This window comes from Prionailurus bengalensis, chromosome D4 (assembly GCF_016509475.1).
Source record: "Prionailurus bengalensis isolate Pbe53 chromosome D4, Fcat_Pben_1.1_paternal_pri, whole genome shotgun sequence".
NCBI lineage: Eukaryota > Metazoa > Chordata > Mammalia > Carnivora > Felidae > Prionailurus > Prionailurus bengalensis.
The window spans coordinates 88,327,043-88,351,145 of record NC_057359.1 but is presented as its reverse complement, the minus strand read 5'-3'; the positions used below and the strand labels follow the sequence as shown (position 1 = coordinate 88,351,145).

The window sequence follows — 24,103 nt, the reverse complement described above, 5'->3', positions numbered from 1 at the left end:
AGCAACCAAATGCCCTTAAATGCCATCCGTTATTCAGGCAATTAAAGAAATGAGCTATTAAGCCACAAAAAAGACACGGGGGAACTTTAAATGCATATTGCAAAGTGAGAGAGCCGTCTGAAAAGTTTACATGCTATCTGATTCCAACTCTGTGACATTCTGGCAAAAGCAAAACTGGGCAGACAGTAGAGAGATCAGTGGTTGCCAGGGGTTAAGAGGGAGGAAAGGATAAAGAGAGGAAGCCCAGAGGATTCTTAGGGCAATGCAACGCTTCCCTATGATATTGTCATGGTGGATGCCTGACATTTTCCACTGGCAAATTCATACAGCACAAAAATAACAATGTGTCGATATTGGCTTACCAATTGTAACAAATGTGTCATGTGAATGCCGCATGTTAATAATGGCAGAAACTGGGGGTTGGGGAAATAGGTGCCATGTATGGGAACTCTGTATTTTATGCCCAGTTTTTCTCTAACCCTGAAACTCCTGAAAAAAAAAAAAAGCCTATTAAATAAAAAACAAATCAGGGCAGTACACCAAGAGCATGAAGCAACATATCATTGACTGTGTCCTTGGAGCTGTTAGCTCTTACAAAGGAAAAAGATGATCTACAGGTTTCATTTTAAACTTGAAAGAATCTGCATTGGGGTTTTTTCCTGCCTTTTAAAGTTTTGTTTTGTTTTGTTTTAGTTTATTTTGAGAGAGAGAGCATCCATGAGTGAGTGGGGAAGGGGCAGAGAAAGAGGGAAAGAGAGAGAATTCCAAGCAGGCTCTGCTCTGTCAGCACCGAGTCCGATGTGGGGCTCGAACTCCTGAACCGTGAAATCATGACCTGAGCCGAAATCGAGAGCTGGACACTCGGGGTTGCCTAGGTGGCTCAGTCGGTGAAGCGTCCGACTTCAGCTCCGGTCATGATCTCCCGGTCCGGGAGTTCGAGCCCCGTGTCGGGCTCTGTGCTGACAGCTCAGAGCCTGGAGCCTGCCTCGGATTCTGTGTCCCCCTCTCTCTCTGCCCCTCCCCTGCCCATGCTCTGTCTCTCTCTGTCTCAAAAATAAATAAAAACATTAAAAAAAAAAAGAAAAGAGCTGGACGCTCAACTGACTGAGCCACCCAGGTGCCCCAAAAAGCAAGGATCATCTTGAGCAAACAGTCTAGAGTAACAGTTAAGCACACAGACTCACTGACTCCGGAACTGTGAGTTCAAATCTTACCTCTTCCAGTGAATAACTGGGCTCGGGCAGGTGAGGACACCGGAAGTGGTAGCCATTATTCTCTTAGCCAACTGAGCCACCCAGGTGCCCGGTAGCCAGTATTTTCATTATCCACGACCTGGATATCTACACTCAGGAGCCTGGGAACTCAGCATAGATGACGTCTGTTTCAAATGCATCTTCCCCAATCTTTGCAAAAGAGGGAGAAGAGACTAGCCGGATTGATGTTGCCAACACAACGAGATACACTGGAATTAAATCGTTAATTGGCCCTGCCCAAAGATGGAGCCTGTTCTGTTGTTGGCCTGGTAGATTACCTTGAATGGCCATCACATCCCAGACCAATAAAATCGTTTGCGTACGTGTAATGTTTTGGAGAAAGATGGGCACTTTCCCTCTGAATTAGGGGTTTCCGGTAGTCCTGCCAAAAATCCCTGGGATACTGGGATTTCAGGGTCATGGTCCTGTCCCCACCATTAGCGTGGGAGTGGTCACTAGCTCAGACCATGACTGACTGATGTGCTGAAAGGGGAAATGGGGTCTAGTGTTAAAGACGGGTTTCCCTGCTCTTTTAGGACATGGATGTTAACGGTTTGACCTGTTACGATATCGCTATGGTGTTAAATTTGTCAGTAAGCTATTGCTTAGCTATTTACGTACTTGGTGCCAGTTTTCAGCACTTTGCAGGAGATCGACTCATGTTATACGTTCCAACAGCTCTACCAAGTTGGTGCCGTTATTATTATTATTATTATTATTTATATTTTTTTTTTCCCTGCCTCACGTTTGTTTTCGAGATCTCATGAGAGTCCACCTTGCTCAAGAAACCCAAACCCGGATCCCTAAGTGCAAGGGAGCCTGAGAAGCATAGTGTTTAGCCTTCCAGTCTTTATGAAAAGTGGACACTGAAGGGGTGAAAATGGACAAGGAGAGTCACTGTTCTCAAAGTATGTCAGTGACTTCCGGCTGATTCCCAAATTCCTTTTAACGGTCGGCGTGGCCCTAGGTGGTCTGGCCAAGGTGATCTTCCTGACTTCTATCAATATTCTTCTTTTTCCCCCAAAACTTTTTTTTTTTTTAATAGTGGTAAAATACAAAATTTGGCATTTTGACAATTTTGTATAGTTCAGTGGCATTGAACGTGATATTATTACTGTTTTCACTTCTGGGTTAGGAAACTAACACAGAAGCGAACAAAGTGACTTCTCGTGGCTGGTGGGGTGAGAGTGTTGGCTGGAGCCGGGCAGTCTGAGCCTTGGGCCTCATGCTCTGCCCCCCGACCCCACGGAAAAGTGCCTAGTGTGACCCGCGCTGCTGTACGTGTTCGCCCTACCCGTTTTGGTTTTAAGTTTACTTATTTATTTTGAGATGGGGGGAAGGGTGGGGAGAGAGAATCCCGAGCAGGCACTGCACTGTCAGCGCGGGGCCTGACGCGGGACTCGATCTCGCCAACCGTGAGGTCATAACCGGAGCGGAAATCAAGAGTCGGACGCCCAACGGGCTGAGCCACCCAGGCGCCCCGTCGTTTTGGGTTGTTTGCAAAGCACAGAATGCTGCGTGTGGTGCTTACATGAGTGTTTGCCCAAAATAAATCTGTAACGCAGAAATAGCTCAAAACATTGAAATAAGATGAAACTGGAATTTCTTTTTTAAGCTGAAATAATTTACAACCACTCCCAAATACAGCCAAATAGAGGGTTTTTTTTTTTTTTTTTTTTTTTTGGAAATATCTATTCATGGTGACTTTTACATCTTGAATAGCTTCTGGCTGTCAGGAGACCTCACTACTGTGTGTAATTAATGAGAGCAAAACACTTGCACTCGGATTATAGGTAACTAAACATTTAATTATCTCGCATTTTTTGGCAGCAGCTTAGGGAAGGTAGCCTGTACCAGAATTATTATTATTATTATTTTTTCAACATTTTTGCACCCGATCTTGGGAACTTGAGAGCTCCTAATGGAATGATTAGAAGAAAAAAAAATTATCTTATATATGTAAAGTTTCGTGTGAGTGTGTGCTTTTCGTAAATGACCTCTTCACTAGCTCCGTAAGAGGGAGACAGATAATCTTCTGTTGCTCACGCTCGTCCTCCCCAGCGCTTTGTGTACTTAAAGCGTACATGAATTTAAAATTAATCAAACTATGGGGCGCCTGGGTGGCGCAGTCGGTTAAGCCTCCGACTTCAGCCAGGTCACGATCTCGCGGTCCGTGAGTTCGAGCCCCGCGTCGGGCTCTGGGCTGATGGCTCAGAGCCTGGAGCCTGTTTCCGATTCTGTGTCTCCCTCTCTCTCTGCCCCTCCCCCTCCCCCGTTCATGCTCTGTCTCTCTCTGTCCCAAAAATAAATAAACGTTGGAAAAAAAAAATTTTTTTTTTAAAAATAAAATAAAAAATAAAAGCGTTCCTATCTGAAGACCTAGTAATTCTTCTCATGGGAACATAAACTGATCTTTCTGAAATTTCTTTATCGCTTTGTACAGCAAAGATCTGGTAGGTAAGCTCCGGGAGAATAAATTCCTGTCTTTTGTTTCCTGCTGTGTCCTTAGTTCCTAGACTAGGGTTTGACACATACTAGGTGCTCAGTAAAATATTGTTGGATGAATGACTGGTTAAGTGTGATTGTTGCTTACCGTCGTATTTTGTGTTCTCTTAACCTTCGTAAACATTTTACCTGAGGGAAAGTATCTGCTATATTTCTGTGGTGATTTGTGACACATATTTTTGGCTTCGGACAGTAATAGTCCTGGAATTTTTTGAAAAAGTTTTTACCCCAAGTGTGAAGTCTTTAACAATCAATAATCAATCCACACTTGGGTATTAAGCGAGGCCCATTTTCTGAGGAACGTTTTGTACTTTATATGGGAGCAAAATAGGAAGTCCATCAATCAAGGAAAAAGTAATAGTTCAATACTTTATGTAATAGATTTTCCCACTGAGTTCATCTTTGCTTTCACAAATGTTTTAGCTTCGTTTTTGATCTCCAGTTGGCAGAGGCTCCCGTGGTCTTAAGTCTCTCTTACACCGAAGGTTTCCATACCAACCCAATTACAAACTAACAACTGAGTGTTAATTATGGCATATTACCAAAGAACGTATGGAAACGTATATGTATAGAATGACATATACAAAAATAGCAGTAGGGGTGCCTGGGTGGCTCAGTGGGTTAAGCATCTGACTTTGGCTCACGTCATGATCTCACGGTTTGTGGGTTCGAGCCCCACGTCGGGCTCTGTGCTGACAGCTCGGAGCCTGGAGTCTGTTTCAGATTCTGTGTCTCCCTCTCTCTCTGCCCCTCCCCTCCTCATGCTGTATCTGTCTCTCTCTCAAAAATAAATAAACATTAAAATTAAAAAAGAAAATCGCAGTAAAATGAACACCCCTTACATTCCCCCAGGTAAAGATACAGAACATTATTCTGCCCCAGAAGCTCCCTATGGCCTTACTCTGATTATGTCCTTCTCCCTAATTAAATAATACCCAGAGTTTTGTATTAAACTAGATTCCCTTGTTTTTCTTTATAGGTTTTTTTTGTTTGTTTTTTTTTTTTTTTGTCGTCACTTTGATCGCATTAGTAAACTCTGTTGTTTGGTTTTGCCTGTTTGGAGACTTTATAGAAATGGAATGAGATAGGCAATTGAGTTGTTTCCAGTATTTTGCTATGATCACGCTGCGGTCTACATTCTTACTCATGTGTCTTTGGGCGTATCAGCAAGAGTTAACTGTCTAGTTCCTCGACCTTAATATAGAGAGAGAGAGGAGGAGTACCTAGGTTAGGCAGAGGCACAAGTTCACCTTTACTCGGCAGAGCTAATTTGTTTTCCAAGGTCTCCAGTGGAGTATGACCTTTCTCATTGCAATGCGTTGTGAACACTGGGTAAGTTTTCTGGCTAAATTTTGCCACTGGTGGGTGTGAAATGGTATCTCATTGTAGTTTGTTGTTGTTGTTGTTCTGCTTTGTTTTCAGAGAGGGTGCGAGTGGAGGAGTGGGGCGGAGAGGGAGAGAGGGAGAGAATCCTAAGCAGGCTCTACTAGGCTCCACATGGAGCCCGATGCGGGGCTCAATCCCCTGCCCTTGGGATCGTGACCTGAGCCGAAATCAGGAGTCAGATGCTCCACCCACTGAGCCACCCAAGCGCCCTTCTTTGTAGTTTAATGTGCCTTCCGGTTACTACTAAGGCTAACTATCACTTCCTGTTTAAAATTCTTATCTTTGTCTCTTTTCCTGTTGAGTTAGTTCATGTTTGAAAGAAACGAGTTTGAAGGCATTCTTTCTATGTTGTAGGTACTAATCCTCTGTTGGCCGTGTGTGTTGTAAAATCTCCTGGTTTACCTTTTATGGTTTCACTTACCTTTTCGTGACCAAAAGTTTTTAGTTTTTATACAGTCAAGTTTATAAGTTTTTTTTCCTTTACGGTCTTCCCTTTTACATTTTTAGATCCTTAGTCTATCTTGAACTAGTTTTTGTATATTGTCAGAAATAGAGGTTTAAAAAGTGGGGTTCCAGTTGTAAAAAGAAAGAAAGAAAGATGTGATTTCGTTTTTTTCCAGTAGATATTCAATCATCCCAGCACCATTTTTTTTTTTTTTAAGATTTTATTTTTAAGTAATCTCTACACCCAACGTGGGGCTCGAGCTCACAACCCTGAGATCAAAAGTCGCACGACCCACCAACTGAGCCAGCCAGGCGCCCCTCTTCTAGCATTGTTTATTGAACGGTCTGTTCTTTTCCCCTTGGCCGATGATGATGGTGGTCATGGTGAACACTTACCAAGGGCTTACTTACCATGGGCCAGGCAGTGTTCCCAGCGGAAGATAACATTTCATCCTTACGGTACCCCTGGAAATAGATCCTGCTTTTGTCCCCATTTTTTAGATAAGAAACAGGAACACAGAGGACGCCTGGGTGGCTCAGTGGGTTGGGCGTCCGACTTCGGCTCAGGTCACGATCTCGCGGTCTGTGGGTTCGAGCCCCGCGTCGGGCTCTGGGCTGACGGCTCGGAGCCTGGAGCCCGCTTTGGATTCTGTGTCTCCCTTTCTCTCGGCTCCTCCCCTGCTCACGGTCTGTCTCTCCTTCAAAAATAAATAAACGTTCAAAAAATTAAAAAAAAAGAAAGAAAGAAAGAAAGAAAGAAAGAAAGAAAGAAAGAAAGACAGACAGACAAAGGTTAAGTAGCTCGCTGCATGTGACGTAGGTGGCCTGTCACAGGGCCAGAGTTCAAACCAAGCCGTTCTAGCTCCAGACCCCCCAGGTCCTCAGCCATTAGGTTCTTTGTGTTTTCTGTATGACTTCCTCTTTCCCGTACAAACTTGTTTCTTCATGGGCCTCCGCTGTTCTTTGCGTTTCCTTATTCTTCTGTCCCTGCTCCATACCTCACAGCTTCTTCATTAACTTTATACTCAGTCAGTACCGTCTGGGTATTCCCCCCACCATGCTCTTCAAGCCCGTTTTGGCTGTTGTTTGACCTCTGCAACTCCATTTCAATCTCCGAGTTATGTTCTCCAGAAACTTGCCGGGACTTTATAAAGCCGAATTGATTGAATGTATAATTAATGACTTTGGGATTTATTTTTTATTTTTAAAAAATTTTTTTAACGTTTATCTATGGTTGAGAGACAGAGAGAGACAGAGCACGAGCAGGGGAGGGGCAGAGAGAGAGGGAGACACGGAATCTGAAGCGGGCTCCAGGCTCCGAGCCGTCAGCCCAGAGCCCGACGCGGGGCTCGAACTCACGGACCGCGAGATCGTGACCTGAGCCGAAGTCGGACGCTCAACCGACTGAGCCCCCCAGGCGCCCCACTTACTTTTGGATTTATAATGAATTAAGTTGGAATCTAGATAATTTGGAGAATTGCTCTACTTAACCTTCCCATTTTGAACATGGCTTATATCTCTCAATTTTTTTCCAGTTTTCTTTAATGTCTTTTAATAAGTATTTATCATTTTCTCCATAGTGGTCTTGCAGATATTTTATTAAGTTTATTTCTATCTACTTGTAGTTTTTGCATGCTCTTCTAAATGATGCTGTTTCCAAACTTTAGTTTTTTGTTTGTTGCTAGTGGATAGGAAAGCAGTTGGGTTCTATACATTGATTTTATATCCAATTATCATGTTAACTCTTCATTCTAATCATTTGTCGGTGGGTTCTTTTATCTATGGTATGTAGTTAATCATATAATCTGCGGCTAATGGCAATTTTATTTCTTCCTTTCCAGTCCTCGCACCTTTTATTTTTCCTATTTTGTCTTATTAAACAACTAATTTCCCCAAATTAGATCACAGCTCATTATCCAAAACCTTTGAAGCCAAATGTGTTTGGGATTCCAAATTTTTTAGAATTTAGAAAGGAACTACAGGAAATATATCATATATCATGTAACATTATAGTTCTGCCGTGATAGATACGAATAATCACACTAGGTGTGATAAATAGAGGTTATAAGTAGGCTTGAGTGAGGATTGTCATCAGATGAGTTATGAAAAAGCTTTTGGCTTTTTTTATTCGGGATTTGCCAGTTAAAGACTGTGGACCTGCTTTAAGGTGGTCATCGTAGCTCCTTTCTTAGCATTTATCTTGATAAATTATTTTAAAATCCACTCTTTGTGGGTGCCTGGGTGGCTCAGTCGGTGAAGCGTCCGACTTCAGCTCAGGTCATGATCTCGCGGTTCGTGAGCTCGAGCCCCGCGTCGGGTTCAGTGCCGACAGCTCAGAGCCCGGAGCCTGCTTCGGATTCTGTGTCTCCCTCTCTCTCTGCCCCTCCCCTGCTTGCACTCTGTCTCTCTCTCTCTCAAAAATAAATAAACATTAAAAATAAATAAATACGCTAAAAAAAGAAAGGAACAAAGACCCAGAGAAAAGTGGCTCAGACGATAAGGACACATAGCATCTCACACTGCAGAGCCCAGAGGCAGGGGGCCCTGGGATCGGGGCTGAAGTCCAGTGAGTCCGTCTGCCATTCCAGCATCCCAGCGACGCTCCCTCCTCATGGTTGCAGGATGGTTGGCGCAACCTGAAGTGTCACAGGCAGCAATGACCATGACAGGTCCAGAAGAGGAGGAATTTTTAGGGTGACCTTTCTCAGTAGCCAGCCGCAGATAGCCCACACATCTAGTGAGCCAGGGTGACGGCTCATGCCTGTGTCCTAGCTGCAAGGGAGCCGGAAAAGATATACTCTGCCAGAGGGAAGATGGGATGCGTAGGGGGTAGCTGCTGGACCGTCAGCCACGGGGGTATGTCCCAGGGGACACGTTACAGAACCTAAGTTTATGTGTTTATTTTGAGAGGGAGAGAGAGAATGTGTGCGAGTGGGGAAGGGCAGAGGGAGAGAGAGAATCCCAAGGAGGCACTGCGCTGTCACCAAAGAGACCGACACGGGGCTTGATCCCCACGAACTGTGAGATCACGACCTGAGCCGAGGTCAAGAGTCTGACGCTTTATCAGCTGAACCCCCCGGTCGCCCCGGGGATCCCTTTGTCTCGAAAAGAGAACAACACCTATGTGTTTGCCTAACCTTCTTCACTTAGAATTAGAAGTGAGTTAAATTGCTAAGCGTTTGGAAAACGTTTTGCCTTGAGGTTAACTAAGTTTCAGGTGACGGGGCTTAAAAAATTCCATTCCTATGATATTTTTGTAATTATTTTGCACCCCTTCCCCACACCCGCGGAAATATTTATAGAGTTTAGAAATGAGTCAGGACTGAAAAAATTTGTTTTGGTTTTTTTTTTTTTTCTTCTCATTAAAAATTTAGCTTATATCCTTTGTTCTTGTTTAGTCTTTGGATTGCCTTCAATGTTCTGGGCATTCTTCCCTCTCCCTCTTTTTTTCCTCCCCTTGATTGGTCTTGAACTTGGTTTGGCCGGGGAGGGGTGGGGGGAAGAGAGAATCACCTGTGGAGGACAGTGTGGGATGTTTGAGAGATACACTTCGCTCTCCAGGGTTTAAAGGAATGTGGGGCAGCTGGGAGGGGGTGGAGGGCGGGTAACTGAACTCCTGTGCCTGCTGATTGAACGGGCTCAGGAAACTTCACATTTGTTAGGTTTCCTTGCCTGAGCGGATGTATAGAAACCGGGAAATGAACAAGTCGATTCCATTTCCGGGCTGAAGCCAGGCACTGATGATACTGAACATTTGTGTTAAAGATGTTCATCTCACAATCACCACTTGACAAAGCCCCTCTTTTATTCATTTATTTTTTAATGTTTACTTATTTTTGAGAGAGAGAGACACACACACAGTGCGAGTGCGGGAGGGGCAGAGAGAGAGAGAGAGAGAGAGAGAGAGAGAGAGAGAGAGAGACTGGGAGACACGGAATCCAAAGCGGGCTCCAGGCTCCGAGCTGTCAGCACAGGGCCCGACGCGGGGCTCGAACTCAAGAACCGTGAGATCGTGACCTGAGCTGAAGTCGGACGCTTAACCGACTGAGCCCCCCAGGCGCCCCGAGAGAGAATCTTAACTGGGTCAGAGAGAGAGAGAGAGAGAGAGAGAGAGAGAGAGAGAAAACCTTAAGCAGGCTCCACACTCCGCATGGAGCCCGATGAGGGGCACAATCCCACTACTGCGAGATCCGACCTGAGCTGAAGTCAAGAGTTGGGTGTTCAACCACCTGAGCCACCCAGGTGACCCCGTATGATCACTTTAAAAATTACTGTTGTTGTTGTTGTTATTTTCATGGGGGAAAAAAAAGCATTCTTCAAAATGTTTTGTTTTGTTTTTCCTTGAAAATAGTCTCCTTTGCTATCTCTTTCACTCAGCATATTTGGGGCAGGTACCCTGTCCGAGGTTTTCTTTCTTTGTTGGCTTTGACTGTGTCCGGAGGAACAGCGGGGGAACCGAAAGTGACTAGGGTGTGCTGAGAACATTGAAATAATAATAAGCCAGAAGCCTATCGTTGCCGCTTCTTAAAGGAATACATTCCGTAGCAATTCCCTCCCCCTGCCCCCCCCCCCCAACATCGCACCTGCTCAGACTCCAGGAGAGTCAGAATTCTGGTGCTTCTGATACAAGTTATCTTTCTCACCCTCTCTTTTCAACTCAGGGTGCAGGGTAGAATTTGGCACAGGGCATCCCTGCGTTCGTCAGCCTCAAGTCGGCTGCTCTCGATGCCCGGCACCAGCCTCCGTGTTGCCCTTTTGCACAATATAATTATTGTTGTAAAAACATGAAAAATGCAGCTTTTTCTATTGGTGTGCTTTTCCACATTTTTTTTTTTTTTTTTTGAGAGAGAGAGAGAGAGAGAGAGGGAGGCGGAGAGAATCCCAAGTTGGTTCCACCCCCAGCACAGAGCCCGACGTGGGGCTCAATCCCACAAGCCTGGGATCACGACTTGAGCTGAAATCCAGAGTCGGGCGCTCAACCAGCTGAGCCACCCAGCCGCCCCTTTGCCACATTTTTTTATGTCGCTGACTTCATCTACAGGCTGTTGTTGCCTCCTAAGCCTCGGTTATAAAGTTTTGTTGTTTTTTTTTTTTTAACGCCTACATATATTTTCGTCTTGTGTTTGTTTACACTCTTACCTCTTGGGCTCAGAACGCAGTTGCTGGAAAAGAACCACCATAACTCCTTATTTTTCGTTTTCACAACAGAAGCAGCCTTAGGTCGACGGTGCCTAGTTACAACGCATGTCTCAAACAGTACCTGACTCTTTCTCTTTTTCTTTTTTTAATTCTATTTACTTATTTTTGAGAGAGAGAGAAAGAGAGCCTGAGCAGGGGAGGGGCAGAGAGAGAGGGAGACACAGAATCCGAAGCAGGATCCAGGTTCCGAGCTATCAGCACAGAGCCTGACGCGGGGCTCGAACTCCCGGACCGCGAGATCATGACCTGAGCCGAAGTCGGACGCTCAACCGACTGAGCCCCCCAGGCGCCCCAAACAGTCCCTGATTTTATGGCAATTTGTAGACTTGGGTTTTAAAGAGATACGGAGTTCAGTAAAACCTTTCATTTTGGGTGCCTTCCCTTTCTAATCAAAATCTTTTGTATTAACTTGACTGTCCAACTATGACACTGTGATGTTGGGGCTCCTGTCTGGTCAATTATGTCACAGACCCTTGCTTTTCAGCCCAGGGGAGCACCCCTCCTAATTCACAGAACCTCCTTCAGAAACAGCAGGTGAATGTGTGATTTTACAGAACCGGTGTCTGCTTATATTATATCAAACCAGAAGGTGTCTGTGCTCCTTGAAATAAACCCCCTAATGCTGCCTTTTACATTTTCCCTGTTTTTGTTCTGTGTGAATAAAGAATTTCCTTTGGGTAATTTTTTTTTAATTAAATGTTTTTATTTATTTTTGAGAGAGATTGGGAGCACGAGCAGGGGAGGTGCAGAGAGAGAGGGAGACACAGAATTGAAAGCAGGCTCCAGGCTCCATGCTGTCAGCACAGAGCCCGATGCGGGGCTCGAACTCACAGACCATGAGATCATGACCTGAGCTGAAGCCAGGTAGATGCTTAACCCACTGAGCCACCCAGGCGCCCCAGATTGAGGTCTTTGTTTCAAATTTGAGATCCAGAATATCAGGTGGTATTCGTGATGACATATTTTTGTTTGTAAAGTTTTAGAACAACTTTTTTGTTCCTATATATATATACAGCTACTTTAATATTCAGAACCAAATTGATTTTTAAAAACATTTTAGATGGAGATTTTGTTACATTTACTCTGAGTAGATCTATATGTGCTGACAGTTTTCTCTCCAAGATAAGAGGAAGCTAATACCAGTAATATCATCCCAAGAGATTCTGTTCAGATAGATCATTTAAGGTCTGCTTCTCAAAGTGTCCTAGTCTTTAGGAAAGTGTATTTATCCTAAATTAAAGTATCCTGGGGCGCCTGGGTGGCTCAGTCGGTTGAGCATCCGACTTCAGCTCGGGCCGTGATCTCGCGTTTCAGGAGTTCGAGCCCCACATGGGGCTCGCTGCTGACAGCACAGAGCCTGCTTTGGACCCTCTTTCCCCCTCTTTTGCCACTTCCCCACTTGCCCTCTCTCAAAAAATTAATGTAAAAAAATTCAAAGAAATTAAGAGTCTCCCAAAACACCGGTCCAGACAGCGCAGACTCACTGCAGAGGGAGAGAATTGTGGAGATGGGGCCTCCCACATACCCTTCCTCTAAATCAGAGCCATCTACATGGAGGTGACTTGAGCAACATAGTTTCTTACCAGATTGGCTGATTTCAGGGATTTCGAATTTGCGTCGATTTCATCTACTTTTCAGCGACGGGAAGTACTGTACTTTGGAGAAGAACTTCCCTGTGGCTGACTTGGGTCTCTTCATCTTAAAGTAACTAGCTTTTCTGCAAGTAGTTCCTGTGTCCGTTCTTTTGCGTGCTTTGAAAAAGCAAAATCAGGGGCGCCTGGGTGGCGCAGTCGGTTAAGCGTCCGACTTCAGCCAGGTCACGATCTCGCGGTCCATGAGTTCGAGCCCCGCGTCGGGCTCTGGGCTGATGGCTCGGAGCCTGGAGCCTGTTTCCGATTCTGTGTCTCCCTCTCTCTCTGCCCCTCCCCTGTTCATGCTCTGTCTCTCTCTGTCCCCAAAATAAATAAACGTTGAAAAAAAATTTAAAAAAAAAAAAAAAAAGCAAAATCAGATTTCAGAAGGCTTCTTGGGTAGCCGAGAGTAGTCATTTATGTACTGACCCAGAGAGACCCGTCTTGGCCCCAACTGATGAGTTGATGTTGTAGGTGAGGCAAGGCAGAATTGGTCTGTGTTGAACTTCATGATTCTTTAGGAACTCTGCTGAAGACAGGAGGACCCAAAAAGATGCCGTCGTTCATACTTCTGGTTCATTCTTTACTGTGCATAAAACCAGACGTGGAAATAATTGGAAAATACAGAAAGTGCACCTGATTAATACCCTGGTGCACTCTCCTCATGTGTCTCTGCAGCTTAGTCAGCCTCTTGTGTGGGCCAACAGCTCTTGGCACAAAAAAAGTTTGTTTGGTTCGAATTCAAGGAGCAGTGAGAGGTCAAGAGGGGGTTCATCATGTGGTACCTCCCCAGCTCCTTGGAAACATCCATTTGCTCGTCTCTGGGCAATTCTGGAGTGAATTCTTGAGGGTGTCTAAAGTATGCAGTCGTCAACTAAACATAAGTTTCCATTAGGTTCTGTATTATCTGACTTCCTTCATCTTTGGGGATATGAAGCTTTCCAATAGAAATTTTATTTTATTTAAAATTTTTTTTAAACATTTTTTTTTTTTAATTTTTTTTTTTAACGTTTTTTTAATTTATTTTTTGAGACAGAGAGAGAGAGCATGAACAGGGGAGGGTCAGAGAAAGAGGGAGACACAGAATCTGAAACAGGCTCCAGGCTCTGAGCCATCAGCACAGAGCCCGACGCGAGGCTCGAACTCACGGACCGCGAGATCGTGACCTGGCTGAAGTCGGACGCTCAACCGACTGAGCCACCCAGGCGCCCCTAAACATTTATTTTTGAGGCAGAGAGAGAGCATGAACAGGGGAGGGTCAGAGAAAGCGGGAGATACAGAATCTGAAACAGGCTCCAGGCTCTGAGCCGTCAGCACAGAGCCCAACGCGGGGCTTGAACCCACGGACCGCGAGATCATGACCTGAGCCAAAGTCGGCCGCTTAAGACGACTGAGCCACCCAGGTGCCCCTCCAATAGAAATTTTAGATTAAAAAAAAAAATTTTTTTTTTACATTTATTTATTTTTGAGAGACAGAGCACCCGTGGGGGAGGGGCAGAGAGAGAGGGAGACACAGAATCCAAAGCAGGCTCCAGGCTCCGAGGTGTCAGCACAGAGCCCGATGCGGGGCTCGAACTCGCTGACTTCGAGATCATGACCTGAGCCGAAGTCGGACACTCAAACCGACTGAGCCACCCAGGCGCCCCTAGAAATTTTAGAGTATGTGTCACAAGGTAGTGGTTCTTGACCTCGGGGCTGTGAGTTCAAACCCCACTTTGGGTGTGGAGATTACTTAAAAATAAAATGTTTAAAAATACGTGTGTATTTTCTAAATGCATAATGTTACACAGTCGTGCGCCGGCAAAAGAGCCATTCAAAGTGCATTTTATTGCAACCCGATATGAAAAATTCACTGGTGTGGTTTCAGATTTCACATTGAAGCTAGCCTTGAAGAAGCTACTATTTGTTGAGCTTGGGTGTGGTACCAAAGAGTATCCAGGATTCCCTAAAAAGGCTTTTGAAATGCTCCTCCACTTTCTAACTGCATATCTGGGTGAAGTCTTGTTTTTTCGTATAATGCAACCAAAGTAGGGAATCCCAACAGAGGCATCTGAAAACCCAGCTGCATTCCATTAAGCCAGACATAAAAGAGGTTTGCAAAAATGTAAACCAACGCCAGCCTTCCCACTTTTCTGTTTTGTTTTGGAAAGGAAAATTCTTGAAAAGGAAACAATGCTATTTATTTGAGCACGTGAGGGGCGCCTGGGTGGCTCCGTCGGCGAAGCGTCCGACTTCCGCTCAGGTCACGATCTCACAGTCTCTGAGTTCGAGCCCCGCGTCGGGCTCTGTGCTGACAGCTCGGAGCCGGGAGCCCGCTTCGGATTCTGTGTCTCCCTCTCTCTCTGCCCCCTCCCCTGCTCATGCTGTGTCTCTCTCTGTCTCAAAAATAAAAATATTTTAGCACGTGATGGATTTAGTGTTGTCTTCTGGATGGATCAATAAATACGATTTAAACTCTCTCAGTTTCTAATTTCCGCTAGAGTAAATATTGATAGCCATAACCCACATAAATGAAAACGGGAAAGGAGGAATTTTTGATAATGGCACCATCTTCCAAGCAGCCACAGCTATTTTTTTAAAGGGCCATTTATAATATTTGCTCACAAAGGAGTCTTTTGAAGATTTGGAATTCTTTTCCATTAAGTTTTCCACATTTTGGTCAAGAATGTAAGTGGGTTGATTAGTTTTTCATCTGTTTTGAATTTTCTTTTAGCTGCTGTCAAAAAAAAAAAGTTCATGCTGCAGTGATCCGTGTGATGGGAACGGTAGAGTGTGGCATCATTAGAGATGTTTTATTATTTTTAAACATTTGATTTGCGACAACATTTTATTTCACTTTAGTTTTTTAAGTAAGCTCTACACCCGGTGTGGGGCTCAAACTCACGACCCCAAGATCCAGAGTCACACCCTCTACCAACTGAGCCACCCAGTCGCCCCTGGAAAGGAGTTTTTAAATAAATAGGGTCGCTATGAAACTAGATTAGCAAAGGGTTACCAGTTAGCAGAGAGCTTTAACGAGCCTTGGTCGAAATAGCTAGGGATGATTTGTAATCTTTACTCGAATTATTTGTGTCTTTGTTCCCTCAAGTAGTTTAAAGTGACCTACAGCCTTATTTACCCGCCTAATTTGCTTGACAACCCCTGTCTTTCCAGATAACACAAATAAATAATCTTCCTGACTAGTGCTCCTTAAGTGGAGACTGGATGTCCATGGAATGTATTATTGGGGACCAAGAATCAACCAAAGCCTTAAATATTTGCCCCTTGCTTTTTATGATCAGGTGAACACTTATTAGGTTCAAAGACAAACATCTTACAGTGATTTTCCATGAGGAAAACATTCCTGTAAAATAAAACCTGAATTTTTCCAAGTGTTCCGTGGGCCTGGAGGTGGGGAGGGGGGTGGGGGGCACAGATCAAGGTTGCGGAAACGAGTTTTCTTCAAGGAGAGATTTTCTGACATTGGAGAAAAAGTGCTTTAGACCCCGTTGCCTGCCTGCGTCCACCCAAGGCGGACTTGGAGGGAACGAAGTCGACTCACTTTCCGGTTTGCGCAGCCTTGAACGGAAAACAGAATGAAAGCGTGAGGTCACGTTTAAAAGTGGGAAATGCGAGGTTTTAAAATCAAGCTGAAGGGCGGTGCTGAGTCAGTCGGTCCTGTCGGATTGCACACGCCTGTGCTAGGATTAAATTGTGGTTTTGTATTTTTATATTCTCAAAAGTTTATTTATTTATTTATTTATTTATTTATTTTTTTTTTAACTTAAAAAATTTTATTATTTTTTGACAGCTTTATGGAGATATAATTAACATACCATACAGTTCACCCACTTACAAGTATACAAATTCATGGTTTTTACAATATTCCCATTCCTTTTGATTCTTCTCAGTTAATGCTTAAATCAACTTAGACCAACTTATAAAAAAAATTTACCGTCTTCTGTATGCCATCCTTCAGGGACTTCGGTTAATATTGAGTCAATTCTGCATATCAAATCTTTTCAGCCAGCAGGAGCATTGTATGGTGTTTCGTTGATTCCTATCTCCTTTTATTTCCATCATGGTTTTTAAATAATTTCCTTTAAGCAAATACAGTTGTTGTTGTTGGTTTTCTTATTTTCCTGTGTTTTGTTTTTTTTTTCAACATTTATTTATTTTTGGGACAGAGAGAGACAGAGCATGAACGGGGGAGGGGCAGAGAGAGAGGGAGACCCAGAATCGGAAGCAGGCTCCAGGCTCCGAGCTGTCGGCACGGAGCCCGATGCAGGGCTCGAACCCACGAACCACGAAATCATGACCTGAGCCAAAGTCGGACGCTTAGCCCCCTGAGCCCCCCAGGCGCCCCAAATTGTGGCTTTGTATTTTTATATTTGATTTGACACTTTTCCATTTTACACGATCCTAAAGACTGAGTTGTGAAGTTAGGCAGGGACTGGCTCTTCACCTTCAGGCAGATGACCACGCTCGGCCACGTTTGGGGTCCCGCGTCGGTGAAGTCCCCGGCTGGGGCCAGAACCCACCTTCTCTGTTCCGGCTTCTTCTCAGGAGACTTGGCATCTGCCTCTCTCGTGGCCGTTCTCTCTTCCCCGCAATGTCACGCTGGCACTCCCTTTTCTTTCCCGGAACTTTCTACCTCCCCCCCCCCCCCACCCGGGCCAGGCCCTGTTGGTTCAGATCCACCAGCTCGAGGGCCTCCCTCCGCGAGCTCCGAATGGATCCGTGTTTCCAGCCCCCTTCTGGACATGCCACTCCCTCCCCCGATGTGTCACTTCAGCCCAAAGTGCTGTCCTTGGGTCCCAGGAGGTAGAGGCAGGGAGCCCTCCGGAATCCTGCCTCCCGTCCATCTCCCTCTCCAGCCTCCTTACGCAATCGGCCACCAAAACTAGTTGATCCTAGTTGTCACGGGTCTGTACGTCCTTCCGTCTTCTTCCGTTTTCTCTCATCTGGACAACCGAACCGTCTGCTGACCTTCCACCACCTGACGATTCTGAACACGTCTGTGGGCATGCCTCTCCCCTCGCAAGTTCCAGCGGCTCACGTGTGCCCGCTCGAGAGGCTAAAAGGCTCCTTCTCCTGGGCCGATGGGCTGAGACTTTCTCCCATTGCTTTCTTTTAAAAAAAAAAAAAAAGTTTAATGTTTGTTTATTTTGAGAAAGAGACAGAGAGAGAACACAGGCAGGGGAGGGGCAAAGAAGAGGAGAGAGAGAAAGTCCCAAGCAGGCTCCGCGGTGTCAGTCCAGAGCCCGACTCGGGGCTCGAACTCACAAACCGTGAGATGGTGACCTGAGCGGAAATCAAGAGTTAGCTGCTTAAACTGAGCCACCCAGGGGCCCCCGACTTTCTCCTGTTTCTCAGCCACCAACATCCTTCCCTGGCGCCCTGCCCCCACCCTCGCTGCAGAGGACAAGGCCCCCTGATTCCTGGACGTGTCCAGGCCTTTGCAGTAGGGGTTGCTGGGACACCCAGCACCCCTAGTGGTTCCAGGCTGGGAACCTCAAGCACCCTGCAAGATGGGGCCCGGGGCGGGGGTGGGGGTGGGGGATGGTTTCCCCAGCTCCTTTCCTGGCACACAGTGTGGGTTTGATAAATGTTTGAACGTCTCAATAAAGTCCGCGTGAGTCATTTTATGTATCTGTTTGAAGAGAGAGGTACTTGGGAGCTCTTCTCGCTCCCCTGTGCTTTGCCCCGAATTTCAGTGAGCTGCTTTGAATAACTGAGAGATGACAAGGAAGGTGCTAGCTGCCCACCGAGTTGAGGCGGGTGTTTTACCTCTCGGCTTTTGGAATCTGGAGAGGACATTCTCCTTTGCACTAGGACATTAACTGGATCCTCAAACCATGTTGCTAACGGGAACGCGTGGGTCAGAGTTCAGTCCCCCAGGCAGTTTTCAAACCAAATTTGGTAATGTTGATTTAAAACTGCTCAACAAGAAAAGCACCCAGGACAATCATGGAAAATATTAGAACTGCTTTCTACATAGCGACGTCTCGTTGAGAGCATTGTTCGCTGAAATTCTATTAATCACGGAGAAGGATTATAAGCCCTCTCTTTGTGTTTGTTTTTTTTTTAAACAGGATCAATTTGACAACTTAGAAAAACACACACAGTGGGGAATTGACATTCTTGAGAAATACATCAAATTTGTAAAGGAAAGGACAGAGATCGAACTCAGCTATGCAAAACAACTCAGGTAAGTTGATATTGACAAAGGTTGTTTGTTAACTGCAAAATGGATGTAACGATAATTTATATTCTCACTTATACGACAGATGTACAATCCTTTAAATATTTCCTTTCCCCCTCTTACGTAAGGTACTGTTTCGATGGAAACCATTGCTTTTAATGTGGAAAATTCGTTTTCATAGAACAGTAAAAATAAAAGCTAAGTTATTGCCTTCAGGCTCTGTGTTTTTAAAATATCGGAGCCTCTTATTTTTGCGGAAAATGGCTTTATCTATCTATTTAAGAGAGAGAGAGAGAGAGCATACGCCCATGTACGTGTGCAGGAGTGGGGGAGGGGCAGAAGCAGAGGGAAAAAGAGAGCATCCCAAGCAGACTCCACACTGTCAGCACGGAGCCCAATAAAGGCTCGAACAAGAGAGCCTTTAAGATCGTGACCTGAGCTGAAATCAAGAGTCGACGCTTAACCGACTGAGCCGCCACCCAGGCGCCCCTTTTCAGGATGCCTCTCATTGAAGTGTAACATATACACAGAGAAATGCACAAGTCCCAAGTGTGCAGCCCCAGGAGTCCGCAGAGTGAACCACCCCCCTGGTAACCGGCACCCAGGTGGAGGGACAGGCAATTCCAGCCCCTCCTGGTGCACCGCCCTCCTCCCACACTCGTCCACCCTTGTCCGCTCTCCTGACTTCCAACCACGTGGACAGTCTTGCCTGTTTTTGAACCCCCTGTGAATGGATTCGTTTACTGGGCACTGCCTGATTTTGGCTTCTTTTGTTCTACCTGACGTTTGTGAGATTCGTTCATGCGGCCGCATGTGGTGGTAGTTTCTTTCTTTTCATCGATGGATCGTATTCGGGTATGTGAGTGTACCACCCTTGATCCGTTCCTCTGCTGCCAGGCCCCTGTTTGGGGGTGCAGAGTCTGTCTCCACCCAGGAGTGGGATTGCGGGGTCATAGGCACCCTGTATGTGTAGCTTTGCGTACACAGTCTTGCAAATGCTTCTCCTGATCCGTGATCCATCCAGCAGCGTGTGAGAGTCCCGGGGAGCCGCATTTGAAAAGTGCCTGGATCACAGGGCCCCCGGGTGGCTCAGTCGGTTAAGCGTCCGACGTCGGCTCAGGTCACGATCTCGCGGTCCGGGAGTTCGAGCCCCACGTCGGGCTCTGTGCTGACAGCTCGGAGCCTGGAGCCTGCTTCGGATGCTGTGTCTCCCTCTGTCTCTGCCCCTCCCCTGCTCACGCTCTGTCTGTGTTTCTCTCTCTCAAAAGTAAATACACATTAAAAACAAGTGTTTAAAAAGAGCATCTGCAGGAGGGGGTAGGTCATGGGTCACTGAGAGAAGGCAGATCCTTCTAGGGCTGGTGTTGTTGTTAATAAATAAGCACACATAGAATATCTTTATGGGCTGACTAGTCTTGTTTCCACTCAGCAAATAAAACATAAACCATGTTGGCCAGCGAAACAGTGGTTATGGCTTGCTGCACCCAGATCAGCTTCTGGCTCCTTGCGTGTAAAAGCAGCCTCATTTAGGACCTCAGGAACTGAATGTCGGAATAGGGACAGGGCCGCTTCATGGTGATTATTTCAGTATTGCACCGCTGGTCGTAAAACGTCTTGCCTGGGAAAATGGGTTGCATAACAGCCTTAGCCCCAAATGCAGTCTCACCTTGTGGACTTGTCTGTATTTGCCGTCTCTCTGCTAGCTTGCCCTGGTCTTTCCTGGTGCCTTGGCCACAATCTCGTTTCGTTTGGGAGTGTTGTTATTCGGTGCCGTGAAGTCAGCGCCTAGCAGGCGTCTGCTCCGTTCTGCGCGTCACGAAAGCAGAGGGCTTTCTTAGCTCCCCCTCTGTGTTGCACCTGCCTTCTTGGCCTTTCTCAGCCCCCGAGGTGAGGGATTGAGGATGCCAGCAACAAACCGGGAGGCTCTTGGGAAAGAATGCAAATCTCAGCGGGTCCTCAATGCAGATACATAAGATGCTCCCTGCGCTTTGTCGATGTGCCCCCCGCCCTCCCCACTCACCGAAGTGATTCGGCTTCTCCCCTTTCTGCAAACCCAGCACCTCCTTCCCCATCCTTCCCGTGGGCTTCCTAACATCACCAAGAACATCGAAGCAGTCCAAAGAAGACGTCCTATCTCTCGGTGTCTGTCCCCACGTCTCTGTGCCCCCCCTCCCCAGAGGTGCTCCTGTCTAAACCCAGGCCCCCCCCCTCTTGTGTGCCGTGCTCCCCAACACCTGCCGGTTTCTTTGCTCCCCTTCATAGGCAGACTTCTCGAAAGTGTTCTTACTTGCAGTCTCCGGTCCCTCTCCTGTCCCTACTTGATTACTTTTTAAATGTTTCTCTATTTATTTTGAGAGAGAGAGAGAGAGAGTGAGCACGGGAGGGGCAGAGGGAGAGAGAATCCCAAGCAGGCTCCATGCGCAGAGCCCGGCTTGGGGGGGCTCGGTCGTATGAACCGTGGGATCGTGACCTGAGCCGACATCCAGGTCGGATGCTCAACCCGCTGAGCCACCCAGGCGACCCTTCTGTCAGTGCCTTCAACTCACCCCGCACGGCTCAGCCAGAACTGCTCTTCGGGGGCTCCAGTGACTTCCATGTTGTTCAACCCAACCTCCCGTCCCCGGTCTGCAGCGTCCCTGACCCATCGGCGGCTTTGACGGGGCGGATGCTCCCTCCTCCTTGCCCGGCCTCTCGAATTCCAGTCTTCTGGCTTCCTTCTTTCCACCTCACTGGAGCTCCTTCGCACCCCCCTTTACTGGGTTCTCCTTCGCCTCCTTCTCTTCATCCGGCGTGCCCCCGTGCCCAGTCCCCGTCTCCTGTATCCCCTTGTGATCTCTTCTGGCTTTTAAGTATGGTCCGTGTAGCCGTGGCTCGCAGATACGCATCTCCAAGCTAGACCTCTGTCCCGGACTCCGACACAGATTACGCAGTGTCTCCAGGGGGACGTCTCAAACGCGACGTGCCCGGAACTGAATCTGTCCGCTCAGAATCTGCGGCCGCACGGCCCAGCTTTTCCCCACTCACTTGAGGGCAGCTGCCTCCTTGCTTCTTGGATCAGGAGCCCCGGACATCGTCGGTTCCCCCTCTTTCTCTCGCGTGACCCCATCCCCCCATCCCTCATCTAAGCCATCAGAACCGTACTTGGCAAATTTACCCAGGGTCCGACTCCTCCTCTTGACCTCCAGGCAGCCCCAGCACCTCTCACCTGGGTTATTATGGGGCTTCTAACTGGTTTCTCTTATTCCCTTTTTTTTTTTTTAATTTTTTTTAATGTTTATTTATTTTTGAGAGAGACAGAGACAGAGCTTGAGTGGGGGAGGAGCAGAGAGAGAGAGGGAGACACAGAATCGGAAGCAGGCTCCAGGCTCCGAGCCGTCAGCACGGAGCCCGACGCGGGGCTCGAACCCACACACCGTGAGATCGTGGCCTGAGCCGAAGTCGGACACCCAATCGACGGAGCCCCCCAGGCGCCCCTCTCTTATTCCCTTCTTATCCCGTATCCTCTCTCTGTTTTCCGCACAGCAGCCAGATCATGGCGCTCCGTTCAGAATTCCAACAACTCCCTATTGTACTCCGTAAATCCGGAATCCTTAACGATAGATGTCTTAACAAAGCCCTGTGTGATCGTGAACCCCAACCTCTCTGACATCACCTCTTTCCCCCTTCTCCCTCCTCTCTGCCCTAACCATACCCGCCTCCCTGCTGTCTCTTGTATACGCCAGGCTCGCCCTCACCCCGGGCTCACCTTCCATACGGGGACCCCCTATATATCCTTCCCCTCGATCCGCGTGGCCATCCCCCCCTCACCTCCTTCAAGTCTTTGCTCAGAGGTCACCTGCTCAGCGAGGCCTGCCTCGTCCTCCTGCCGTAGTTCACCCTTTTTCTTTCTTTATTTTTAATGCTTATTTACTTATTGTGAGAGAGAGAGAGAGAGAGAAGAGAGTAGGGGAGGGGCAGAGATAGAGGGAGAGACAGAATCCCAAGCAGGCTCCACACTGTCAGCGCAGAGCCTGATGCGGGGCTCGATCCCATGAACCGTGAGATCAGGACGTGAGCCGAAATCAAGAGTCAAGACGCTTAACCGCCGGGGCCACCCAGGTGCCCCTACCTTCCACTTTTTCCAGAGCACTGGTAACTTTCTAACGCTCGGTAACATTGTCTTATGGCCCATTGCCTGCTGTTCATTGCCTTCCGCTCCTTTCTGCTAGAATGGAGACCCCTCAAGGGCATGGTTTTTGAGCCGTGTGCACTGAAGTATCCCCAGGGTACAGGACGGTGCCCGATGCGTAACAGGGGCTCAGTAAGTAGCTGGAGAAAGAGAGGATCAACAGGGCTCACATGTCAGACGTTTGGTTAGCCCCGCTTCGGGGAGAATTGTGGGTTTGCACAGGCCTGAGAGCTGATGAGGGCTCACCAACAAACGGGACACCCGATGGGTCTCATGAACGAGACGCTGTGGAAGTCAACCTTCTCACTGCGGGAAACGGGCCACGTGCGTGTGAGCACATGCAAATAAGCAAGAAATTAAATCATCTAAAGATAGCAGTTGCCACCCCAGATACCTAAAGCCGGTGATGCAGTACAGCGTGATGGCAGGTGGGGGTGACGTAAGCTAGACTGGCCGGGGAAAACCTGTTGCTTGAGAACTGAAGGACGAGGAGAGGGCAGGCCTGCCAAGGTGTGGGGATAGGTCTTCCAGGCCAAGGAATCAGCAAGTGCAAAGGCCCTGGGGTGTGGGAACCAGTTCAAGGGACGGAAAGGCCGGTGTGCCTGAAGCATACCCGGCAAATGCTTGCCTGAAATATCAGTCTGATATTGGAAAGGCAACACGGCCTTTGCGGGGAGACTTCTGGCCCTAAGTCATTTTTAGTTTTTCAGCCTTAGAGGAAAGAAGTGTTCGCTTATTTTTACAAGCAAACGATGATAGTCAGGGCTTTGATTTCTGTAGGTGAGCTGTTGGCAAACTACGACCTATGTCCCAACCCATCCACTGCCTGGTTTTGTAAATAAGGTTTTACGGGAACACAGCCACGTCCACTCATTCATTTATGTATTGTCCACGGCTGCTTCTGCAAAACACTGGCAAGTAACTAGTTGCAACAGGGACCGTGTGATCATGACCTACGTGCAAGTCTAACATATCTACTGTCTGGCCCTTTGTAGCAAAAGTGTAGGGGCACCTGGGTGGCTCAGTCTGTTAAGCGTCTAACTCGTGATTTCAGCTCGGGTCGTGTTCTCACGGTTCATGAGTTCGAGCCCCACATCTGGCTCTGTGCTGACAGCACAGAGCCTGCTTGGGGATTCTCTCTCTCTGCCCCCCCTCCCCCCACTCAGGTTCTCTCTTCCTCCCTTTCTCTTTCTCTCTCTAAATAAATAAATACATAAAAAAAGCTTACTGACCCTTGTGATAGTTACTGTTTATTCAAGGCAGCGTAAGGTCAAGTTCCTAAGAAAATTTTAAACCTCTTATGTGACCTGTATAAGAAAACCAGCTATGTATT

At 47.0% G+C, this 24,103-nt stretch overlaps 1 protein-coding gene across 27 annotated transcripts in view; it reads left to right on the top strand.

Annotated features, from left to right (window-relative positions):
* Positions 1 to 24,103, top strand: part of FNBP1 (formin binding protein 1) — a 140,613-nt gene that overhangs the window by 31,406 nt on the left and 85,104 nt on the right. For 26 of the 27 annotated variants that reach the window (XM_043566448.1, XM_043566456.1, XM_043566446.1 and 23 more), the window contains exon 2: positions 18,493 to 18,608. In XM_043566448.1, the coding sequence (XP_043422383.1) occupies positions 18,493 to 18,608 (116 nt within the window). Of the gene's footprint in view, positions 1 to 18,492; positions 18,609 to 24,103 lie in introns of those variants that run through there. The other variant, XM_043566461.1, reaches the window with a different exon arrangement.